This window comes from Sceloporus occidentalis, unplaced genomic scaffold (assembly GCF_023333645.1).
Source record: "Sceloporus occidentalis isolate IW3139 unplaced genomic scaffold, rSceOcc1.0.p SCAF_24, whole genome shotgun sequence".
Classification (NCBI taxonomy): Eukaryota; Metazoa; Chordata; class Lepidosauria; order Squamata; family Phrynosomatidae; genus Sceloporus; species Sceloporus occidentalis.
In genome coordinates this window covers 921,636-942,764 of record NW_028317004.1, presented here as the reverse complement: position 1 = coordinate 942,764, position 21,129 = coordinate 921,636, and the positions used below count along the sequence as shown (strand labels likewise).

Below are 21,129 nucleotides of genomic sequence, written 5' to 3'. Positions count from 1 at the left end.
GGCGTTATACATTATGGTGCATGTGAAGATGGGTGATAGGGCCACACCCTGGTCTGTCCCACAAACCCCACACAGAAAGGCACATTCCAGTCATAATATGCACTTGAATACATATGCTAGCAGTGTGGTGACTTGAAATTTTTGTGTTGGTCCTTTTGAAAATGTATGAGGGAACTCTGCATTTGCCTCTTCCCTCACTCTCTTTGCACATTATATAATCACCTCCTGTCAAGTTTTGCTTTATTTTATGGATTTATCCCCTCCAAATCAGCGGAACCTAAAAAGGTACTGGCATTAAGTTTACCCAGCTCTAGGCAGATGGAGAAAAAGGGACAACCCACTCTTGTATATGTAGAGAATGTGAATTATATACTGAGATACATATTTTCAAATCATGATCTGGTTAAATATAATGATCACAGCAACATCAGATGGGTGTTTTTAATCTGGCATGATGTAATCAAGACGTGTATGTATGAACTAACAATAGCTTACCTTAAAATGACCAGAGTTTTAGGGTAATGATCATGTTGAATACTATGGCTTTCACTGTTAAGACCCTCAGCCCGAGCACAGTAAGGGATGCTTTGTTAATCCTTTCATCTATTAAAAAAAAAAAGGGAAACATTGGGTTTACTGATCACAGTCATAATTCTGGTGGTGCAGCCACATAGCAACCAGATGAATGTTACTGCTAATTAATCAACTTTTACTATTGTACACCAGAATTACGTTATAATCCTATTCCTCATTGTGTCTTCTTACATTGTTAAAAAGTTTGTGAAATTGAGAATTCAAACACCTCTTTTGCTATCCTAAAAAAATAATAGTAACTTGTAGGTAGATATGAAAATAGGCAGTTTTAATTAGCCATCTACATATTTTGTGCCCTCTGGTCCAGTAGATAGCCTCCTGTTTTTGACTACAAGCTCTTGTTTGGATGTTTTTCTAAATATATCACAAAATAGAATATACGGTATTTCATTTTTAAATAATGATACACTCGTGTAGCAGAGATTACTTCTATAAGTAACTAAAAACAAAATATGACATACACACATATACAAGGAAGAATTGCACGCTAATGTTGTAATAGTTAAAAAAAACCACAGTTTACCTGTTATAAAATCCTGCTCACTTAATGAGCATGTATGAGGCTCAATATCTGGGGAAAAAACAACAAATTTTATATGAAATAATCCAGTTAAAAATGTAAATTGTAGCTCTCAGTGTATTATGAAATATGACAAAATGTAACTTTATAAAATATCACAAAATCTGATGGCTAAGTTAATCTTATTATTTATTACTTACAACGCACAATAAGGTCTATTTAATACATAGGAATGATATTACAGGCCAGAATATAGTCAAATTAATTTAAATAAAATTAAAGGCTGTGCAGGGCTTTAGAGCACAGGAAGACATCAGCCTCACAGTTCTTAAGTCTTCAAGAACACCTTATTGCTGAGTTTTTATTGAGTTCTAGAGAACTGTTTTCAGAACCAGTGATAAACCAGATCAGTACACTTCATGAATCATAACATACCTGTGTATTTCTCTGTTTCTATTTTGTCATTATTGTATTGTAGCTTGCACTCAAGCTGTTTTGATAGATCATCTTCATCCCACAAAACTGCACCATATCTCCAAAGTTTATTAGATCCATCCAGCATTAACGAACCAGTCAAATTCTTTTCTTTGGTGTTTACATGTGCTGTAATTTCTCCATCAGGAGATGGGAAGTCAGTAGCCAAACAGACAGCCTTTGGCGTTCCATCAGTTTGCTCATCTGCTTTGAGGTGGTATAGAGAAGGCCTAGTATTTTCAATCTCTGTGAAAAAAAAATATGCTGGACAATCAGTTTATTTTTATATCCGATATTAAACTTACATATAAAATAACATCCAAAGAAAAATAATAAATATATTATACATAAGATCAACCATTTCACCCACACCCCTTATGAGGCTAATCATTACAAATGTCCTTTTGACCGTCTTACCAGGATCTACACTAAGCGCTGTCCCTCTTCCAAATAACACTTTGTAATAATTCTCACATCATACAGTTACTTTACAAGAACTGAGAAGGTTTCATAGATTAAAACTCACAGTACTACAACTTTCTGGAATTAGACGTTGGTAATAATATTCAAATTTTCAAAATAAGGACACGCTCCAATAACTTAAACCAGTAAGTGCTCAAAGGTAGGTTTGTTGTGGTTATTGGAATCCCAATATAACAAGTATTTGGGAATTGATTGAATAATTGAATATTTTTTATGAGGCAACAATCTCTCAGCAAAACAAACAAAATGCTTCTACATCTGCAACAGAAAATTATTTGTTCCTTTCTGTGTTCTCAACTGATTTATAGATGTGTAAAACAAACATTGGAGAGTTAAATTGTGATTTACACAGGGTAGTATCGATCCAATTTAGAAATTGAGGCTTCTGTTGTCTTTCAGATACCTTAAAATCACTGCTCAAACTTCAGGGTTATTTAATTATTATTATTTTGTTTACCAATAGCAAGATTTGTGCTACAAAAGCATCTCTATATAATGAAACATAACTTACGTGGCCTCACGCTAAGTAATGTTCCAGTTCCAAAAAGTATCTTGTTCAACCCCAATCCATAATTTACACTTTATTAGAGTGTAGTACAAAAACTGAGAATCATTCTGTGATACATTCCTTAACCAGTCCCTGAGTAGGCCAAAGTTCCGTTTAATATGTTTAGAACATGTTCTTTAAATAAAGTTATTGTAGTAATTTAAATGTTTACACTAAAACTACAGCTGGAAGATCTATATCCATTTTTACTGCATACTCAGTGATACTGAAAATAAACTACATATTAAAACCACTGCCTAAACTTAAATGCAAACTCCAAAAAAAGAATGTGGCACCCTTATTTAATCCATTGTATTAAATTAAAGGAAAAAAAGATAGATAAAGGGCATGGTCCCTTCTCAATTTTCCTAAATCTTGCTCAGATATTTTGGACATAAGAATGATAGTTGATGTGCTATATTGTTTTTCACTTAATAAATCTAAAACTTGTGGCCATTTGGCTGGAACCAAATAGATGAAATAATAGTGTCAGTTTAGATATTTAAGTCGGATATTTTATGTGAAAATGATTCTTGTGTTATCGTTGGCACTACTTTGCTTGGGAGTATTGTGAGGAATCCTTTGTGATACTAATACACTAATGTGTGTTGAGGAAGCATTGATATCCCTCATACACCAGTATGTATAACGCTATGCAATTTATAAAGAAAATGCATATCATACTTAAGTATAAAAATGTTAATGTAATTTGGAGGCTACAGATGATATGTCCCTAATGATTTCCTCCTCATATTTTGTTGAAGTAATACTAATATTAGTTGTTGTTTTGTTTGTATATTGTGTTTTTGTATACATTGTATGCTTTAATAACAATAAAGCTAAAAGGAAAATATCAAAAAGTTGGGGTTTGTTTTTCAATACACCATTCAATCCATGGTTTTTTTGTAATGTCTTGTACATTTAATTGATACAGTATTTCAATTATAAATCTAATCAGTTTTTTGTCATATAATGGAATTCATACTTACTAGGTCTCACTGTTAAATATGTCCCATGGCCAAACACCAGATCTCCAGCTACCCCATAATTTGCACAGTATTACATAGTATAACATAAACAGACACAACCCACCAACCCTAGCATAAGGATAGCAAAGTACAAGGCCCATCTTATGGATATGTCAACATATATTGACAAGTAGTAATAGCTATTTTTTTGGATTGATCTTTATTAGGAAAAAAATCTAAATGTAGGTTATGACCCATGTTTTCTTATGATTGGAAGTAGCAAAGCACTAGCTATGCTTGATATTTTGCTATAAGAATATTAATTGGATGGTGTACATTAATTAAGAACAAGGTTTGGAATTCAGCATTCCGTCAGATAAAGTACATTCCAAAACAGATTACCTTTGTCTCTAACAGTTATTTGGTGTGGTAGCAGAATAAGTAACAGAAGAAGATTAGTTCTAATGTCTCCAGTTAGTAAGATTTTTTTTAGATGTTAGAAATATGTCTGGGAACTTTAACTACCTTATATGACATTTACTTTAATAAAATCTGCAGATGAACACCGAAGACCAATAAAAGATTATTTTTAGTAATAAAGAAAATAGAGCTGAATAACATGAATTATCAAATTACAGTATGATAAACTATTGTTATTATTTCACTGAACAAAATAGTTATGGTCAGATTTTATATTATGGTATTAACTATGTTATGGATGGTCACACAAAACTAGATTATCCTGCAAAAAAGGAATGAATTCTATCATAATTCACAGTTTCTCTGCAATACATTAGCCACTATTCGGTGAAAAAACTCATTGACTACCACGTAAAACTTACTGGGATTAACAATTACTGTAGTGCCCGATCCAAATGTTATCTTTGACCCCAGGTTAATCACACAGTAAGATCATGCATTATAAAAACTACTGCAACTGGTGTTTTAGCAATTTATATACTAGATGTTAAACCAAAGTAACTGACATATAAAAAGGTAGTGGTCTTAACAGTTAACATGGTGCAAGTTGTAAAGAATATCTTCAGGTTAGTAATCTCACAGTGGCATCGACCTATACTCAGACTGCCTCATTAATCTCTTTTAATCGAAATGAAACATATTGACTGCATTTATGAATGCACATTATTTAAGTAACTGAAGTATTACATCTCATACAGTTTGTTTTTTGACTTCCCTTGTGTCAAAATGGACACAAAACACTCCATAAAACCCATGTGCTAGGGTTAGTGGGTTGCGTTTTCTGTAGAATTTTAATTTCCAAGGTACAAAGTAATAACTATTGATTTTAAAGTGAGCAAAGAGCTGACATCCAGATTATATGTCATATGATTTTATGATTCTGGATGCATAATTAGCAATGAAACATATAATTAAAATAGTCTGACTTACTGGGTTTGACATGTACTTTGGTACCTGATCCAAAAGTAATTTTCCATCCACTGCTAAACCACAGTAAGAAGTTTCATTACACTAACCCTGCTAGGTGTTTTTGGGGTGTCTTTTAAAAAGTGCATGATTATGATATTTCCTGCAGTGCATTTATGCTATAAAGTAGTAAATACCAATACTAGATATAAGTAAATTAGCTTCTTGATGGTTTTTGTATAATTTAAGGTTATGCCCTTTGAAGATATAAGCATGTTTTCCAGATTGGGATGACATACTAATAAAAAATAGCAACTTTGGTTTATTTACTACAATATTACTGATACCTACTGGGTTTCATAGTAGTACTGATCCACTGCATAAATTAGCCGGTCACCAGTACAGTTAATACATCGTCTAACAAATAATATACGTTCTTTAATTTATAACTTAATATACACAATTAAAAAAATCCAAAGATGAAATAATAATAAAGAGTAAAAAAAGATAAAAGAATGTTACATGATATATTGGTCTTTTTCTCTAACTGCATTCTCTTTAGCCATGAATTTTCTGCTCTATTTACTAATGTATGGTATATAGACATAATAAATTAAACTAATCTAGTAAATCTAGTAACTCGAACCCCTATATTGTTTTGATTATTTCAATATGAAGTTGAAATGACCTTAAGCTCAGTTATCAAAGATTCTCTACTAATATAGAAGTATAGTATCATTATATATATATATATATATATATATATATATATATATATATATATATATATACCTACTTATATAATTTCTTTTAAGCCTTTTTTTATTAGTCATGTACAAGAGATCTATTCTGATATATGTATTTTAAAAGTATAAAAAAGGGACTTCTTGCCCGGGGGGCTATTTGGTCTAGGATCTCCCCTGTCAACAATTGATATCAATTCAAGGTACTGGAAAACATACCTGGTTTAACTTCTAACTTAGTCCCTTGTCCAAATATAACTTTTCCAGCAGTATAATCACAGTGACACAGACCATATCAAAAATATAACATGAGATTTTTAACCCAAGCATCGTATTTCTCAAGTTTTTAAATCAATCACAGCTCGGGGTAAAGGAGTTTGGCATTTATTAGCTAAATTGAGAAAAGTCAAAATATTTTCTTTTACATTTTCGCAAAACATAATTAAGGCAGTATTAGTGAAGAATACTTACACTCTCATTGGATTTCTCACTCATTAGTACCTGTCTAATTTGATGTGTTTTAAATTGTTACAGAGTTATAGTAACTGCCTGCTACTTACACACAGTCAGATAATATTTTGTATATTGTATAAATATTTTAATACAATTCAGCACATTTAATTTTGATGCTTCAAGACAGATGATATTCTTCTGGTTTAAACTGTATTAGATTTAAGCATGGGTATTTCTTCTGGTTGAAGACAATTTAAATATATCAATTTAATATCCTTATAACAAAAAAAATATCATTTTATATTTTTTAATATTACTTTGGGATACTGTCAGTCTAAAAGCTCTTTAGACCACACCAACAAACAATTCATACATTAAACACATACTTTTTTGGTGTTATGTTAATGTAACTGGCTGGTTTTATTTATACGATACTTACGCGGTTTAATTACCACTTTTGTTCCCAAACCAAAAATAAGTTTTCTGTTGTTGTCACACAGTGATAAAACTATGTACATTATGGCCACTGTAGTGCACTGCAATTTCCCCATCAACATGGTTATTATAATCTACATCTATGTAACAATGTCACCAGGCACTGAATACAGATTCCAGAACGCACTAAATAAAATATTATATGAAAAAATTTACCCATGCTTAATACTGCAGCCCAAACTAAAATTCATAATGAAACAACTATTTAGTTGAACTGAAAATTGCCTCAAAATATCATGTCATGTGAAATTTACTTACTGGGTTTGACATTTAGTTTGGTGCCTGCTCCAAATATAATGTTCCACCCATTAGCATTCACACAGTGAGAGATCTTAGTACCCTAAGTCTAAGACGTTGTTATTACACATTAAGTGAAAAGCATCAATGCTACATGAATAAGGGAATATGTTTTAACCCACTCAATACATAGGTTCTGAACCTTTTTGTCTAATATATTTATCAGCATTCCAAATTTTAGATTACTGTCCCACATCCATGTATATTTTGTGTGTTTTTTTAGCAAGTGGACAATCCATCAGTTGTTTTACCAACTTATATTATGCACATATAAGGACTATGTAAGGGTACACATTATATAGACTGGGTCAAAAGGAACATCAATCTCTCGATTTTTATTCTAAATAATTAACAGTATTTTATTTGTTAAGAAAAAGTTCTTATTTATACAATATACTAATATACAAAATACCAACATCAGAAGTATGTGACTAAATCAACTTATGATATGTGTGGCATTTGATTGTCAGAAGGCACAAAAGCTTTGCTGCAATAATAATGTTTCTCTATTACACACACCGTTCTAACCCATGCTTGTGTACATGCATACGAATATTTATAATTATAGTACATTGGAAAGGGGTTATAAGTCTCACATCTTTTGATCTCCATTTTATATTATAAAATAAATGAGATGCCAAGAGGAAAAAATGCCATTTATCTGCTGCACTCTGTAGTGTTTTGATCACATTGCTTATTTAATATAAATAATCTAAACTATAGATTGGGGACAGGTGTAAATGATTAGTACTATAATTAAAAACAAGTGATGCCAAAAATCTTAAAGACCTATAACACGCCTTCAAATCAGAAATCAATTGAGAGTTATGTTCTTACGTACTAGTTCGCACCAGTAGTTTAGTGCCAGATCCAAAAATCACTTTCCTTGCAGCATTCACACAGTCAAAAACACTTATAGTAAAACCTTGAGTGTCATAAATTGGGTTTTGTAAAGGCATATTTCATACACAACTGTTATATTTGTTTTAGGGAAAAACTGAAAGAGAGGAAAAGTTACTGCCATGGGGATATAAAATGTTACTTAAGCAAATTTCCCTTTATGTATATGTTTTTGTACTCATAATTGCAATAAAAATTGCTTATTAGTTTGGGTGACCACCTCGGCCATGTTTTCCAGGTGAAAAATAATATTTACATATAGCTGACCAGCAACGTGTCGGCTGTTGCCCTGCAACATGTTGGATGTATAACCAAATGGCTGATTATTTTCCATGATTTTATACGTCATATATACGGCAAGACAACACTTTAAATGTGCTGTCATCAATATGTGAAAAATATGTGTCCTGGAAAACATGACTGATGTGCTCACCTAACTGTGGGGATCTGTGTTTTGACCTTGACCCAGACTCTCCGCAGAAAAATATTTAGAGGTTATTGAAGACCTGAAGTGTTAATGAAATTTATGTACACAAACAAACACACATACTTCAGTGAACTTACCAGGTTTAACAACCAATCTAGTTCCAGAGCCAAAAATCAGTTTCCCATAACCTCCACTGAGATAAGCACAGTGATATACAGTCATACAGGATAATATATAGCAGGGTATTTACTCTCATGGGTGAGGGTATAACTATGAGTTTGACTATATTTCACTAAGGAACTGGATGCTAATAATAATGACTTGCCGCCAGCATAGAGCCATACTTAGATATCACCATACAAGAGAGAAATCTATTGTCATATTCTCTATTCTTTAACTCGAATTGAATTAAATCTAATTTTGGCATTGGGTATATTATGTATGTTAAATAGTTGAAAAAGGTTAGTTCTGACGTAACCCAATTTACATGGAAAAACTTTAACATCAAAAACACAAAGAGGACCTCTGTTTTCTTTAAAAAAAAAACAACTTTCATATGATGATATTATATATATATAAATATTATATAATATATATATATATATAATATATATATATATATATATATATATATATATATATATATATACACACACGTATGTGTGTGTATCACAAATGTATATTGATGGGTCTGTGTTTACTGAAAATTAAATATGTATTTTGCTCAATAACATCAATAAGACGGCAAAAATGTTCTAATCAGCAAGAACATTCAATTGTCTGCTAAGGCGATTGCCCCACTAGCATTACTAGTCTGCTCTAGAACTCCACGATACACATCTTTATTTGCTACCTTTACGATCAATATTATGACAGGTAATGTAGGTACCACAAATAAACTATTGCTTAGTAATACAATTAACACCGCATATTTTTTTAGGAATTGTGTTTTGTTGGCAACAAAAATGTATTTTAATTTTAGGCACATGGCTTCATTAATACTGCAGATAAATAAAGATATGTTGTACTTACTAGGTTTGATATAAAGTTTTGTCCCTTTGCCAAAGATTAGCTTTGTTCCACTAGTATCACAGTCATCCACACCATTACACAAAGCACTTGTGCACACTGTACCATATAAATGAACCCTTACACTTTTAATCTTCCCAGCAAACCATCCCCAAAAATTAAAAAAATAGTGGATTAAGGTAATTCTTTAGTTTACTTTAACATATTAAGGAGGCACTTTTTGAAAACTTAAATTAATCTATACCTTACTCTATGAACATTGATATCACACAAATAACTATCTGAACCAATATATATTATACCCCCCTCTGCAAAATGCATAAATAAGTTACCACAACCCTCCCCGATAATAGACTGCCTATTGTGAGACTTCTTAGTGCCATAATCATTACTTACTGGGTTGAACAGCCAATTTTGTTCCTTTGCCAAAGATTAATTTTGAGTTCCCAAATGTATCACAGTATAAAATCACTCATCATCTAAACTGTGCTGATTTTCTTAATGTAAACTATTTAGCGAATTATTATATTATGGTTAAAAAAAATTTTTTTTGCCTAGGGTCACGTAGTTTTGGAGAACTTGTTGAGCAGAAATATCATACCTAACACACCGTAACAAATTTTAACATTTACTTTAACATACTTTTAACTATATGACCATAAATTGGTTAGCATGTTAGGATTAGAAAGGACTTGCCAAAATTAGAATGTTGGTTAAATGGTATTTGTTGGGTGCGCACTTATTCTTTACTTGAACCTCAAAATATGAATTTATATGCTTTTTTAGGGGGTGTTTCTCTTTTTGATTTTTTGTTTGTTTACTTCAACATAATGTTAAACTACCTGGGTCCTAAAGAAATACTTAAAATTTAAAATGTTAAAAGTGAATGCTGGAAATGACAAATGTATTTGTGGGAAGAGGCAGGATCAATTGTATACTAACACTAATTTAAAATAATTATTTATATGACTTATATTACATTTTTACATTAAAATGCATTTCATTATACTGGGGCTTATAGTGTTCACTGGATCATTTATGGGTTAGAAAATGTAATATCACATAGTTTGTTGTATATAAAAGTACTATTTATTTGGCTTTCAGTCTAGATAGCATGTAGGCATATCTGTTTATTGTGTTGACTTTGAGATGACCATAACATTACATTTTATACTACTACTTCTAAACCTAATACCACTTGCTACTTTTTGCAGTTTTTGAAGTATACATATCCACATCAACTATGACACAGACTTTCAGCTTTATACAAATCCAAAGGTCTAGTTAAATATCTTATAAACTGACAATAATGGGGATGTATTAAAATGTTTTATAATATTACTTCCATGCATTAAGTAGATAATTACACAAAAAAGATTTCACATAACAGATGTTAACAATGATACTTTGTTACTAATTAAATTGTACCCCTAGTTGTATATTGTATACAAATGTATGTGGTGTATTAATACAGTATGTAACACTGCAATACTCACTTGGAAACACAGTTAGCTGTGTGCCTGGGCCAAAGATGTACCTGTTGCCATAATTCACACAATACCATAATACTCTACAAAAACTAAGATACTATGGCTCCCAACCATGTACATTTGTGATTAAAATGTATATGAAAGAACACTACCCTTGGAATCATGCATCTATCATTGTAGATGCTGTAAGTGTAAGAGGTTTCTAAATTAAAATTGCATTGTGTATGTGTGCTCTTTTTGTGTGTGGATGTCTAGTTTTAAGAGTCTTTCTTCTCTTGATCATTAGCCTTATGTTTGAGAGTGATTGCTTAATATGAAGCCTATAAAATTATATATATGTCTGCAAATTTTGCAAATAAATATAAACACCAATTAATTTACACACTTACGTGGTCTCACATTCAGTTGTGTTCCTTTACCAAATGTGAGCTTATCATATCCACTGTTAACACAGTGCTCACAGCCATTACAAGAAATCTCAAAGACAAAGCACCAGCTACCATTATTAATCTCTACAGTGCTGCATGCAATACATTTCTTAATGAGCACTAAGAGATCAAAACTTACTTGGTATAACATTCAGTTTGGTACCTTTCCCATATATGAGCTTGTAGTCATTAAACACAGTGCTCCTTGTCATAACAAAAAGCATTGTAATACGCTTTGTGAACGTTATTAGCCCCAAAACTGGAGATAAAAGTATTTCTGGAAATTGAATACCTATAGTAACATAGGACCAGATCCTACTACCTTTCAAAAGTATTGGCTTCTATCGCATTTTTTCTCATTTCTCATCTAATAGAGCGTTAGGATTATCAATGTCCATGGAGTCATTAAGGGCAACATTTGCATATGTTTAAAAGTTTTTTTGTTGCGTTCATCACAAGAAAATGCAACTAGGGATACTCTCGAGAAGCTCACTATTTAGCCATACATCAACAATGGGTTTTTATTGCAAGCTATGTAGCCATAAATCAACAATGAATTCTAAAAAGACATACAACAAAGCACACACTAAAAGTCTGTTTAGTTCCTTTTATCTAAAATTCTCAATTGTATTGGATATTTGGAGTTCATATAAGAAGCAGTGAATGAATAGTTGAGGATTCAAAATATGATATGAATGTTAGCTGTACACCAAAACTAGTCCAAGTGATGCTGCTATAGTGTTATTACTGTGTGGATGATCAGCAGACAGTAGCCACATATTAAATTCATTGCCAATCCAGAACCTGAATTGTGAAGCTGGTTTTTTTTATGTGAATGGCACATTGACAAAATGCTTCCTTTTACACATCTCACCATAAATATTCCTGGTAATTGTACTAATACAACTAATGTGCAGACCTTTCACTAACCAGATTCTAAGCAGTGATACTTATCCTTGGATACAGATTATTTATCACTAGCCATAGCATATGCATCCTTAAATTGTCATCATTCACTGACTAGCCTTAAAGGTGTTAGACGTCACCTATTCCAATGTGAAAAGCACCAATTGTGTGTGTGTATATATATATATATATTAGTACAAAATCAACCACAGTTAATAAATCAACCAAGTTATATCTTATTATGTATTTCACATATCAATCTTTAAAATCCAACCAAAATACTCCTTCAAACCAAAAAAGGAGCATGTAAGTTATCCCACTTCTTTTCGTAATAGTAAACATCTTTATTTTTACATAATCATTACTTACTGGGTTGAACAACCAACTTTGTGCCTTTGCCAAAGGTAACTTTCCAGCTTCCCGTATTATCACAGTATAAAATCACTGTACATAAACCCCACATGCTTACCACACTCCTTTTCTCACAAGATGTACAAAACAGAGATTTGTTATGTTCATCATGTGCATTAAATTAAGAGTTACAAACTAAATTGTGCTATTTTTCTTAATGTAAAATGTTTAGTGAATCATCAAATCCATTTTCAATTTTGTAAGTACTTTTAAAAAGGTCTGAATCATGATGGAATATTTTAAAAGGCACAGATGTGACATAATTAAGTCGCAAATATAGGCAAGCATTGAAAAGTCATGAGTAGAGAAAGAGTAGGAGAAAACCCAAACATTACTTAATGATACAATTATTGTCTATTTTTTTTTTCCTGTATCCATGGTACGTCTTAGAAGTCCAGGGCACCACTGCAAGATAACAAAGACTTATATATAGTTATTTTTATGGTATGTGTTATGTGGGATATGAAAGTTTTTTAAGAATAGTGTTTGTTTTTTCAGACTAGATAGCAGGTATAAACATGCATTACTGTTTGTCCAGTTGAATTTTAAGTGGCCATAACATTCCAAAGAGATTCCCTAGCACTATTGCGACACCTATTACAAATGGCTATTTTTATAGATTATGTAAAAGTATATACTTCCTACATCCTGGTTAACACATGACCATAAAATACAACACATATAAACCAGTGACTTAACTATCCTACCCAATCTATACATGTTCTTCTTATAAACATAAATAACTTGTGTTATGTGTACTGTTTTATCACATCCAGATCAAGAAGAAGGTACTTACTTGGGATTACTTGTAATTTTGTACCAGACCCAAAGATCATATTCCCCCAGCCAGCTCCACTAGTCACACATAGACTTTCAGCTTTACACAAATCCAAAAGGTATGACTAAATGTATATCACATCATGCTGCCAATATACTGCATATATGTGATTGAAAATATATTTTCTTTTAAATTGACAATGATCTATAAAGAAATGTTCACCAATATTATATTTCTTCCATGCATGAAATATACGGTTCTTTCAGAAAAACCAGCAGCACACCCTCCTTCAAATAAATATTATCACAATGCCGAAATATCAATACTATTTCAATACTAAATCAATACTATTTCTAATGTTGCATGAAATATTGAACCATATATAAAAATTAAGACATACAACTCCAAAAATACTATAATACCCACTTGGAGACACAGTTAGCTGTGTGCCTTGTCCGAAGATGTATCGGTAGCCAGTATTCACACAGTAACACATTACTCTACAAGATCTAAGCATGCACTTATTGCACAATTATAATGTATACAGTAGAACTCTACCCTGGGAATATAGTTGTAATCACTGCAAACTGTTAAATGTGAGAATTTTCTTAATCAAAATTGTATTGTGTATATCTTCTGGATTTTTGTGTATGTAGACACACATTTGTGTGTTTTACAATGGCTTTCCTCACTCTTAATTATTAGCCTTATGATAAAGCTGAGAGTGAGAGTATAAAATACAGCCTGTTAAATTACAAACTTCTTACACATTGCAAATATAAATACAAATTAATGTACATACTCACTTGGTTTCACATTCAGTTGTGTTCCTTTACCAAAAGTAAGCTTATTGGAAAAGGTATTAACACCGTGCTCACCGCCATTACAAGAAGTCTCAAATACAATAAACTATAAACCATTATTAAAGTCTTGGTAGAATCTCTATAGTGTTATATATGATTTATTTCTTCTTTATGAGTCCTAAGAGAACTAAAACTGGTACCGTCACCAAATATAAGCTTGTTGTGATTATTAACACAGTGTTCCTTGACATAACAAGAATCATTTTTATACTTAATATTAATAGTCTAGATTCTAAGAGAAGATCAATATATTCCTGGAAATTAAAGACTAACAGTAACATATGACTAGATTCTACTGACTGACAAAACATATAATTTATCTTGTATCTAGTATTTTTTTTCCAAATATAATGGATAACTCATATTCAAAAATGATATTATTCATGGGTACACATTGTCATTTTAAAAAAAGATGCTTTGATTCCAGCTCCAAGGATATTTTTCACCCAGGGATCCCATCTGCCCATAGAGTCATGAAATAATTTTTGCCCAATTAGTGATATTTTGGATATGTTTAACTCAATGGACATGTTTTTTTTTTCAACTTCACTATGTAATCAGGAAAAAAAAGAAAGTAATGATACCTGTCAAAAGAGGTAACTCATTGTAGCCCCTTGCGAAAAAGTGAGACTGTATGATATATTTTGAGATACATTTGTCTCCAGTCTACTTGTTATGAAATTGAAACTAGCCACTGACATTTTATTCTTATCAGCTCAAATGATAACAAAATATACACTCACTTGGTCTCACATGCAACATGGTTCCTTTCCCAAAGATAAGCCTATCAAGACTGCCAAGCACAGTGTTCAATGCCATTACATGATTCCAGGTACAACCATACACCAAGTGTGTTTAGTTAACAAAATGTGGACATTAACTGGCTATTTCAAGTTTATTAAAGGAACAGTTATCCCTTAACTATAGATTTTAAAGATGAAAAGTAGATAATCCAGATTAGTCCAGAACATGCTGCTATAGTGGTAATACACTCTGGATGATTAACATACCATTGCTACATTTACTAAACTTTTTGTCAATCCAGATGCTGATTTACATAAATTATTCCTTTACACAATTTAGCATTCCTCAGAAACAAAATGAATGTACAAACATATCACTGACCACATTTTAAAGTTTATGCTAATCCCTGTTGTATTATTATTATTATCTTTTAATTATATAGCGCCAACAGTTTACGCAGCGCTTAATACAATACATAAATTCAAGGGTTATGACAAGACAAGAATTGACAGACTAAGACAAATCGATACATTAGGTGGAGAGAGCCCTGCTCGCAAATTTACAATCTTGAGGATTAGGTATTAGGTAGACATTCTTCATCAAACTTTACAGGACTAATATACACATTTCTCAATAGATACTTTTCTCTGACTAGTTTGATGAGAATTCATTAATGCCTTTACAGGGGTGGGGAGTCCACTATTCTGATGTGAGAAAAATGACCTCGATTATAATATTTGGAACACAGCATTACTAATATTTATCAGATATCAGGTTGCCCTTGGATAAGGACTGGAGCATAAATTTTGGGTAAATCTCCATGGAACAGCTCTTCTGTCACTTTTTTCTTTATTTAAAAATGTTTGCATTTTTTGTGCAAAAAATATTTTGAGTTTGTTTACTTGTTTACTTTATTTGTACATTTGTGAGTATTTTTTTTTATATTTTTTGCTCTTTTGAAGATAGTTTTGCATTTTTGGATTTTATTTGATTGAGTGCACCTCCTAATTTAGAACTTTGTCTAAAATTTATTTGCCATGTCTAGTATGTACAATTGTTCATAGTATGCTATAAAGGATTATTTCCTAAGTCTGTAACCAAAAATTGCCTATAGAACAAGATTCAAACACCTCCAACGTATCATGTACTCACTTGCTTTAACTGTTAGCTTGGTCCCTTCCCCAAAAATCAGCTTGATGTTGTTAGAACACAGTGCTGTGTAGCCTTGCAATAACATATGCAACAATTACATTTAATTACTAGAGAGGGGTGCGTGTGTTCATGTGGTATAGAAAAACCAAAACACATATGTATTGCTTTCAATTCAAAGAAATATGTTCAGTTAATACTTGCTCATGTTTCTGGAACACTTTCAATGTTAAATATGTCTACAACTACAGTAGATCACATTTTTACAGCCATTATCTAAGAACAGTGCTCATGATGGCTGAAGAGACACTTCATTTTTAATGAGTGTAGATAAAATAATATTAATGCTATATGGTGATATATTACAGATATAGTACAGTTTTGTACAGTGAGGGAATTTAAACATTCATGAGATAAGCATATGGCTATCCGGAATCTAAGAAATGTTCTAACCAGTAGGAATAATTGGCAGACCAGATATGCCATTAGGAGGATTCTATGTTTCTATGAATGCATTGGATCAGCCCGTCACCTATTATATTGTATATAACTGTCTCTACGGCTTAAACAGAATATTCCACAATTGTTCTGCATACAATAATTTATAAAAATATGTAGCCACAAAGAAATCTGTCTATGAGTTAATTGAACTTAGAAGATTTATGATATATATATATACATGATACATGATATATATATATATCTATATATATATATATATATATAAACACACTCACTTGGTCTGACATCCAGCCTGGTCCCTCTGCCAAACACCAACTTACTGAAGCTGGAAACACAGTGCTCTGTGCCACTACACAAAGCTAGAAACCTGCACTCATTACAAACAACACATTTAAATCTCTAAGGTACTCATTTGCAACCACTAATAAGCGATCTATGGATCCTGTGTGTTTGTGAGTTTCAATGCATTTTTGTATCTTTGTATTATAATTCTTAGTAGAATAGAAATAAATTAGTCTCACATACAGCCTGGTACCTGTAACAAATATAACAGCCATGATTGCACAGGGATCAGTGTCATTAAATATACCAGTGTACAATAAACAGTGTTTGGAGATAATGTATGCTAAATCCAATGTCAGATATAAATACTGTCTATCACAAAGATGGGAAAATGAGAAAAGAAACAAGCATTCCTGTGCCTACTTCAACATTTAAATCATAAACCGTTCACTACATCAGGGCACAAAAAATTACTGCCACATTAGCTGTAGTTTTTACATTGTGCTGCACAGTATAAAATATATAGTATATGTAAAGTATATTATATTATACACCAGTCTGATGTATGAGGCACATAAAAAGAGGGAATGTAAGCTACTTACTGGGTATTACAGAAAGTTGAGTCCCTTTTCCAAAAAATAATTTACCGTACCCACTGGTAAGCACGGTGCTATCTCCTACTTCAAAAAGTTACTGAGGTTTCTAAAGCCTTTTACCCACATCTCACTTCACTATTCAAGGGCTTTGTGTTGGTAAGTCATTCACTTGTTTCCAAGCAAAATACATTAAGAATCTACTGTAAAATGATCATGTTATTATAAAAATATTTTTTTCTGTAATTTCTAAACTACTTACGTGGTGTAACATAAAGTCTGGTCCCTGTCCCAAAAATGATTTTATTGTAGCCAGAATTACACAGTGCTCAAAGCCTTTCTAAAAACCTGTGCTTCTCTTCTGAATCATTATCTCAGGCTAGGATTGAAATATTATTTCATAGCTGAACAGAAAATAAGGCGAGGAGAATATAGATTATTTATTACAAGATTTCATTGGATAAACATTTTAAAAGATGTAACATTCTTTAACTTCATATTTAATTTTACAGCTTATTCTTCATTCGCTCCATGCAATAAATGAGGTTTGACTAAAGACTACATAGTTTAAAAAACTTTCTTAAAAAGAACCTAAGAATATTGGAAGTAAAGAATTTGATGGCAGATTTACTTTACTGAGAGGGTGGTAGAAAAGTTGAACAGTTTCCCAGCAGAATGCCAGGTGTTAATACAGTAAGGGAATTTAAATATGCATTGGATGGCCATATAGCTATCCTGAATCTAAGATAAGACCAAGGGCTAATTTGAGTCTTCACATGAGGACAAATTGACAGACTACATGGACAGAATAGCTTTGCCTGATCTGCAATCAAATTATATGTTTCTATTACATCCAAGCTCATGATCTTCTAGTTTTAGATTATGACCTCTTGTTCAACATCCATCTTTAAAATACACTTTTTTATTTCTTGATGTATTAAAATGTTTCTATCACATTCCCTCTCTTTACTCCCCTCCAAGCTATAATATTGATGTCCCTAAGTGCTGATAATATATTCCGCAAAAAATCACCATTAGTGGTATAAAGGCCTTTTTCTGAACTCTCTCTATAATGTCAATATCCTTCTTGAGATAGGGTCTTCAGAATTCTCCATACTGTAGGTAAGGTCTGACCACAGATCTGTAAATTGTCGTAACCCTCTTTCTACTACCAATGCCCCAGAATAGCAGAACCCAGCAACAGACAATGTGGCATTATTGTTCTGTTTGTGTAAATATACAGCAACTACTATATAACCACATTAAAAGCAGGATCACCTTACAAAATAATGGGTCATGAAGAGTCCCCTGGACTTCTCCTTCTTCGCACAGAACCCTTCACGAACCTTTCTCAGAAAAATCTTTTTTGGGTGAATTATGTATATAGCATTATATAATGTCAGACACTGTATGCTTATTTACTGACCATCTTGCACAGCGACTGTGCAGTGCACTCTTTACTGTGCAGTGCACTCTTTTCCTAGCAAAGTTCACAAACTTTCTCACATACATAAGTCAAACACTATTTGTCAAAACACCATAACCCATCAAATAATATCCTGTCTGCATGTATCAAAATAGTACTACTGTCATATAATTGTCTAATCTACAAATCCATCATATTAAAATAATAAAACAATAATAATACCATAGACAATATACAAGATTTGTGAACTAAGATAGGGAAGCTTTGAAATTTTTTTCTAGATCCATGTACCACTCTTTGATGTTTTACAATTTCCTAAAAGTAAATCTAGGACAAATACCTATATTATTATTATTATTATTATTATTATTATTATTATTATTATGATGATGATGATGATGATGATGATGATGATGATGAAATACCTACTACTGAAAAACAATGCTCTACTGAAAAACAATGCTCAATGATTCAAATACACAAATTCGAGGTGCATACCGTTTTAGAATTTCTGTCATATTAAGTACAAACATTTTGTATAGATCTTTCATAAAAAAAAAAAATCAACATGCAATATTAAAGAAAAGAAAACTCACTGGGTTTCACAATGAGTTTGGTTCCTTCCCCGAAGATGAATTTGTTGTAGTTAGTACACAATAACCCAAGGCTTTACAAGATCTATAATTTTCATATGTAATTTACAGCTGCCAGACTTTCACTAGTGTTAATTAGAATACTTTATTTGACACTATGTATATATATATATATATATATATATATATATATATATATATATATATATATATATGTATATATATAACTATATACTATTAATTGAAACAATGGAAAGTATATTAAAAAAAGAAAACACTTATCTAAATCCCCCTAAATATACTTCATTTTTAACACTATGGACTGCATTACCTATAATTCCACCATATTTACAAATATTGGCACTCAGGGTGTTAAATAATCCCAATAATACTGTTTAATGTAAAAATATCACTGCTGATTCTACTGGGGAACAAACTGAAAGCTTTTGGACAAACGGATTAACAGTTTGCCCTTTTTAAAGGCACCCATTGATTTTCTAACGTGGACACAGATAATATCTTTGGCAGCTCAGTTTTTAGATATGTATGTTAAAAAATACTTACTTGGTGTGACAGATACTACAGTTCCTTTTCCAAATATGAGTTTACTTACACTTCCACCTAGCCCACAGTGACATCTTTAATTACAAAAACACTAACTGGTTTCAGTTAAGCTACTAATTCAACTGACTCAGATTAACAATTTGTAATATTTGATTAAATAATTATCAAATAGGTATAGTGAATGAATGATTAATGCATTGACATTACTTGTAATAACTTGTTGTTTGTACCAAATACCAGCTTTTTCCAGTTATATCTAGTCTTCCAACTAACTTAAAACTTACTTAGCCAATATTCTTAAATGTGGTATTTTATTATTTTAATATTAGTATACTATAGTGTAAATCATGTTGTTATTTCCAGATTTCTATTTTTCTTTACTTTTTTATATCAATTTATAGCATGTTTTCAGTAGGTTTTTTCCCCCCCAAATGTTCAGTGTATTTGGGATATACGTTTTGCATTTGTCATAGTTTTTTTGTCTACAAAAAATGTATTTAACGAAATTTAGATACACCTGCTCATTATCAGTTAATGTAAATCACTATCTCTGAAGATTTCACCTACAAGATTACTTTTTATGTATTACAGCTGCCTTTACATTTCTGTGTCAGAGCTTTTGAGGGTCTTGTATAAAAAAAAGAACCATCCTAGTATACAATGGTAAAAAACGATGCAGTCATCATAACAAGAAATCGATTGTTCCTGCGTTTTCCTCCAATTTCACCATCACCACTCTATACGACTAACTTTTTCTGTATTCATACCTCAAGCATCGCCTACAATCCCCTGTAATAAGAGTACTTACTTGGTGTTACTAATAACCTGGTCCCAATGCCAAAGATGAGCTTGTAGTTATCTATTTTCCACAGTGTAACAGACCTTAGCAGAAAAGTGACTTCCTTTCTGTTTAGATTAACCTAGTAAATTCTAACCATATAAAACAACATTCCATTGATTCAATTATTCTATCTGTTGCATGTTTTTAAATTGTTATGGCTTTATCACAGACAGCATAGTAGGAAATAAAGTATACATTATATGTATGTATATATATATATATATCAAAGACCATTTTGTTATGGAAATTGATATTAGTGTTTTAGACTGTAAACTTATAAGAG

General features: G+C 31.7%; 1 protein-coding gene across 1 annotated transcript in view; it reads right to left on the bottom strand.

Annotated features, from left to right (window-relative positions):
• Nucleotides 1–496: 496 nt before the first annotated feature.
• LOC149300458 (T cell receptor alpha chain MC.7.G5-like) overlaps nt 497–21,129 on the bottom strand; it is a 110,022-nt gene continuing 89,389 nt past the window's right edge. Inside the window, exons 6-7 of the mRNA XM_089484981.1 lie at nt 1,550–1,834; nt 497–603 (exon numbers count right to left, since the gene is read on the bottom strand). Of these exons, the coding sequence (XP_089341107.1) occupies nt 497–603; nt 1,550–1,834 (392 nt within the window). The remainder of the gene's footprint in view (nt 604–1,549; nt 1,835–21,129) is intronic.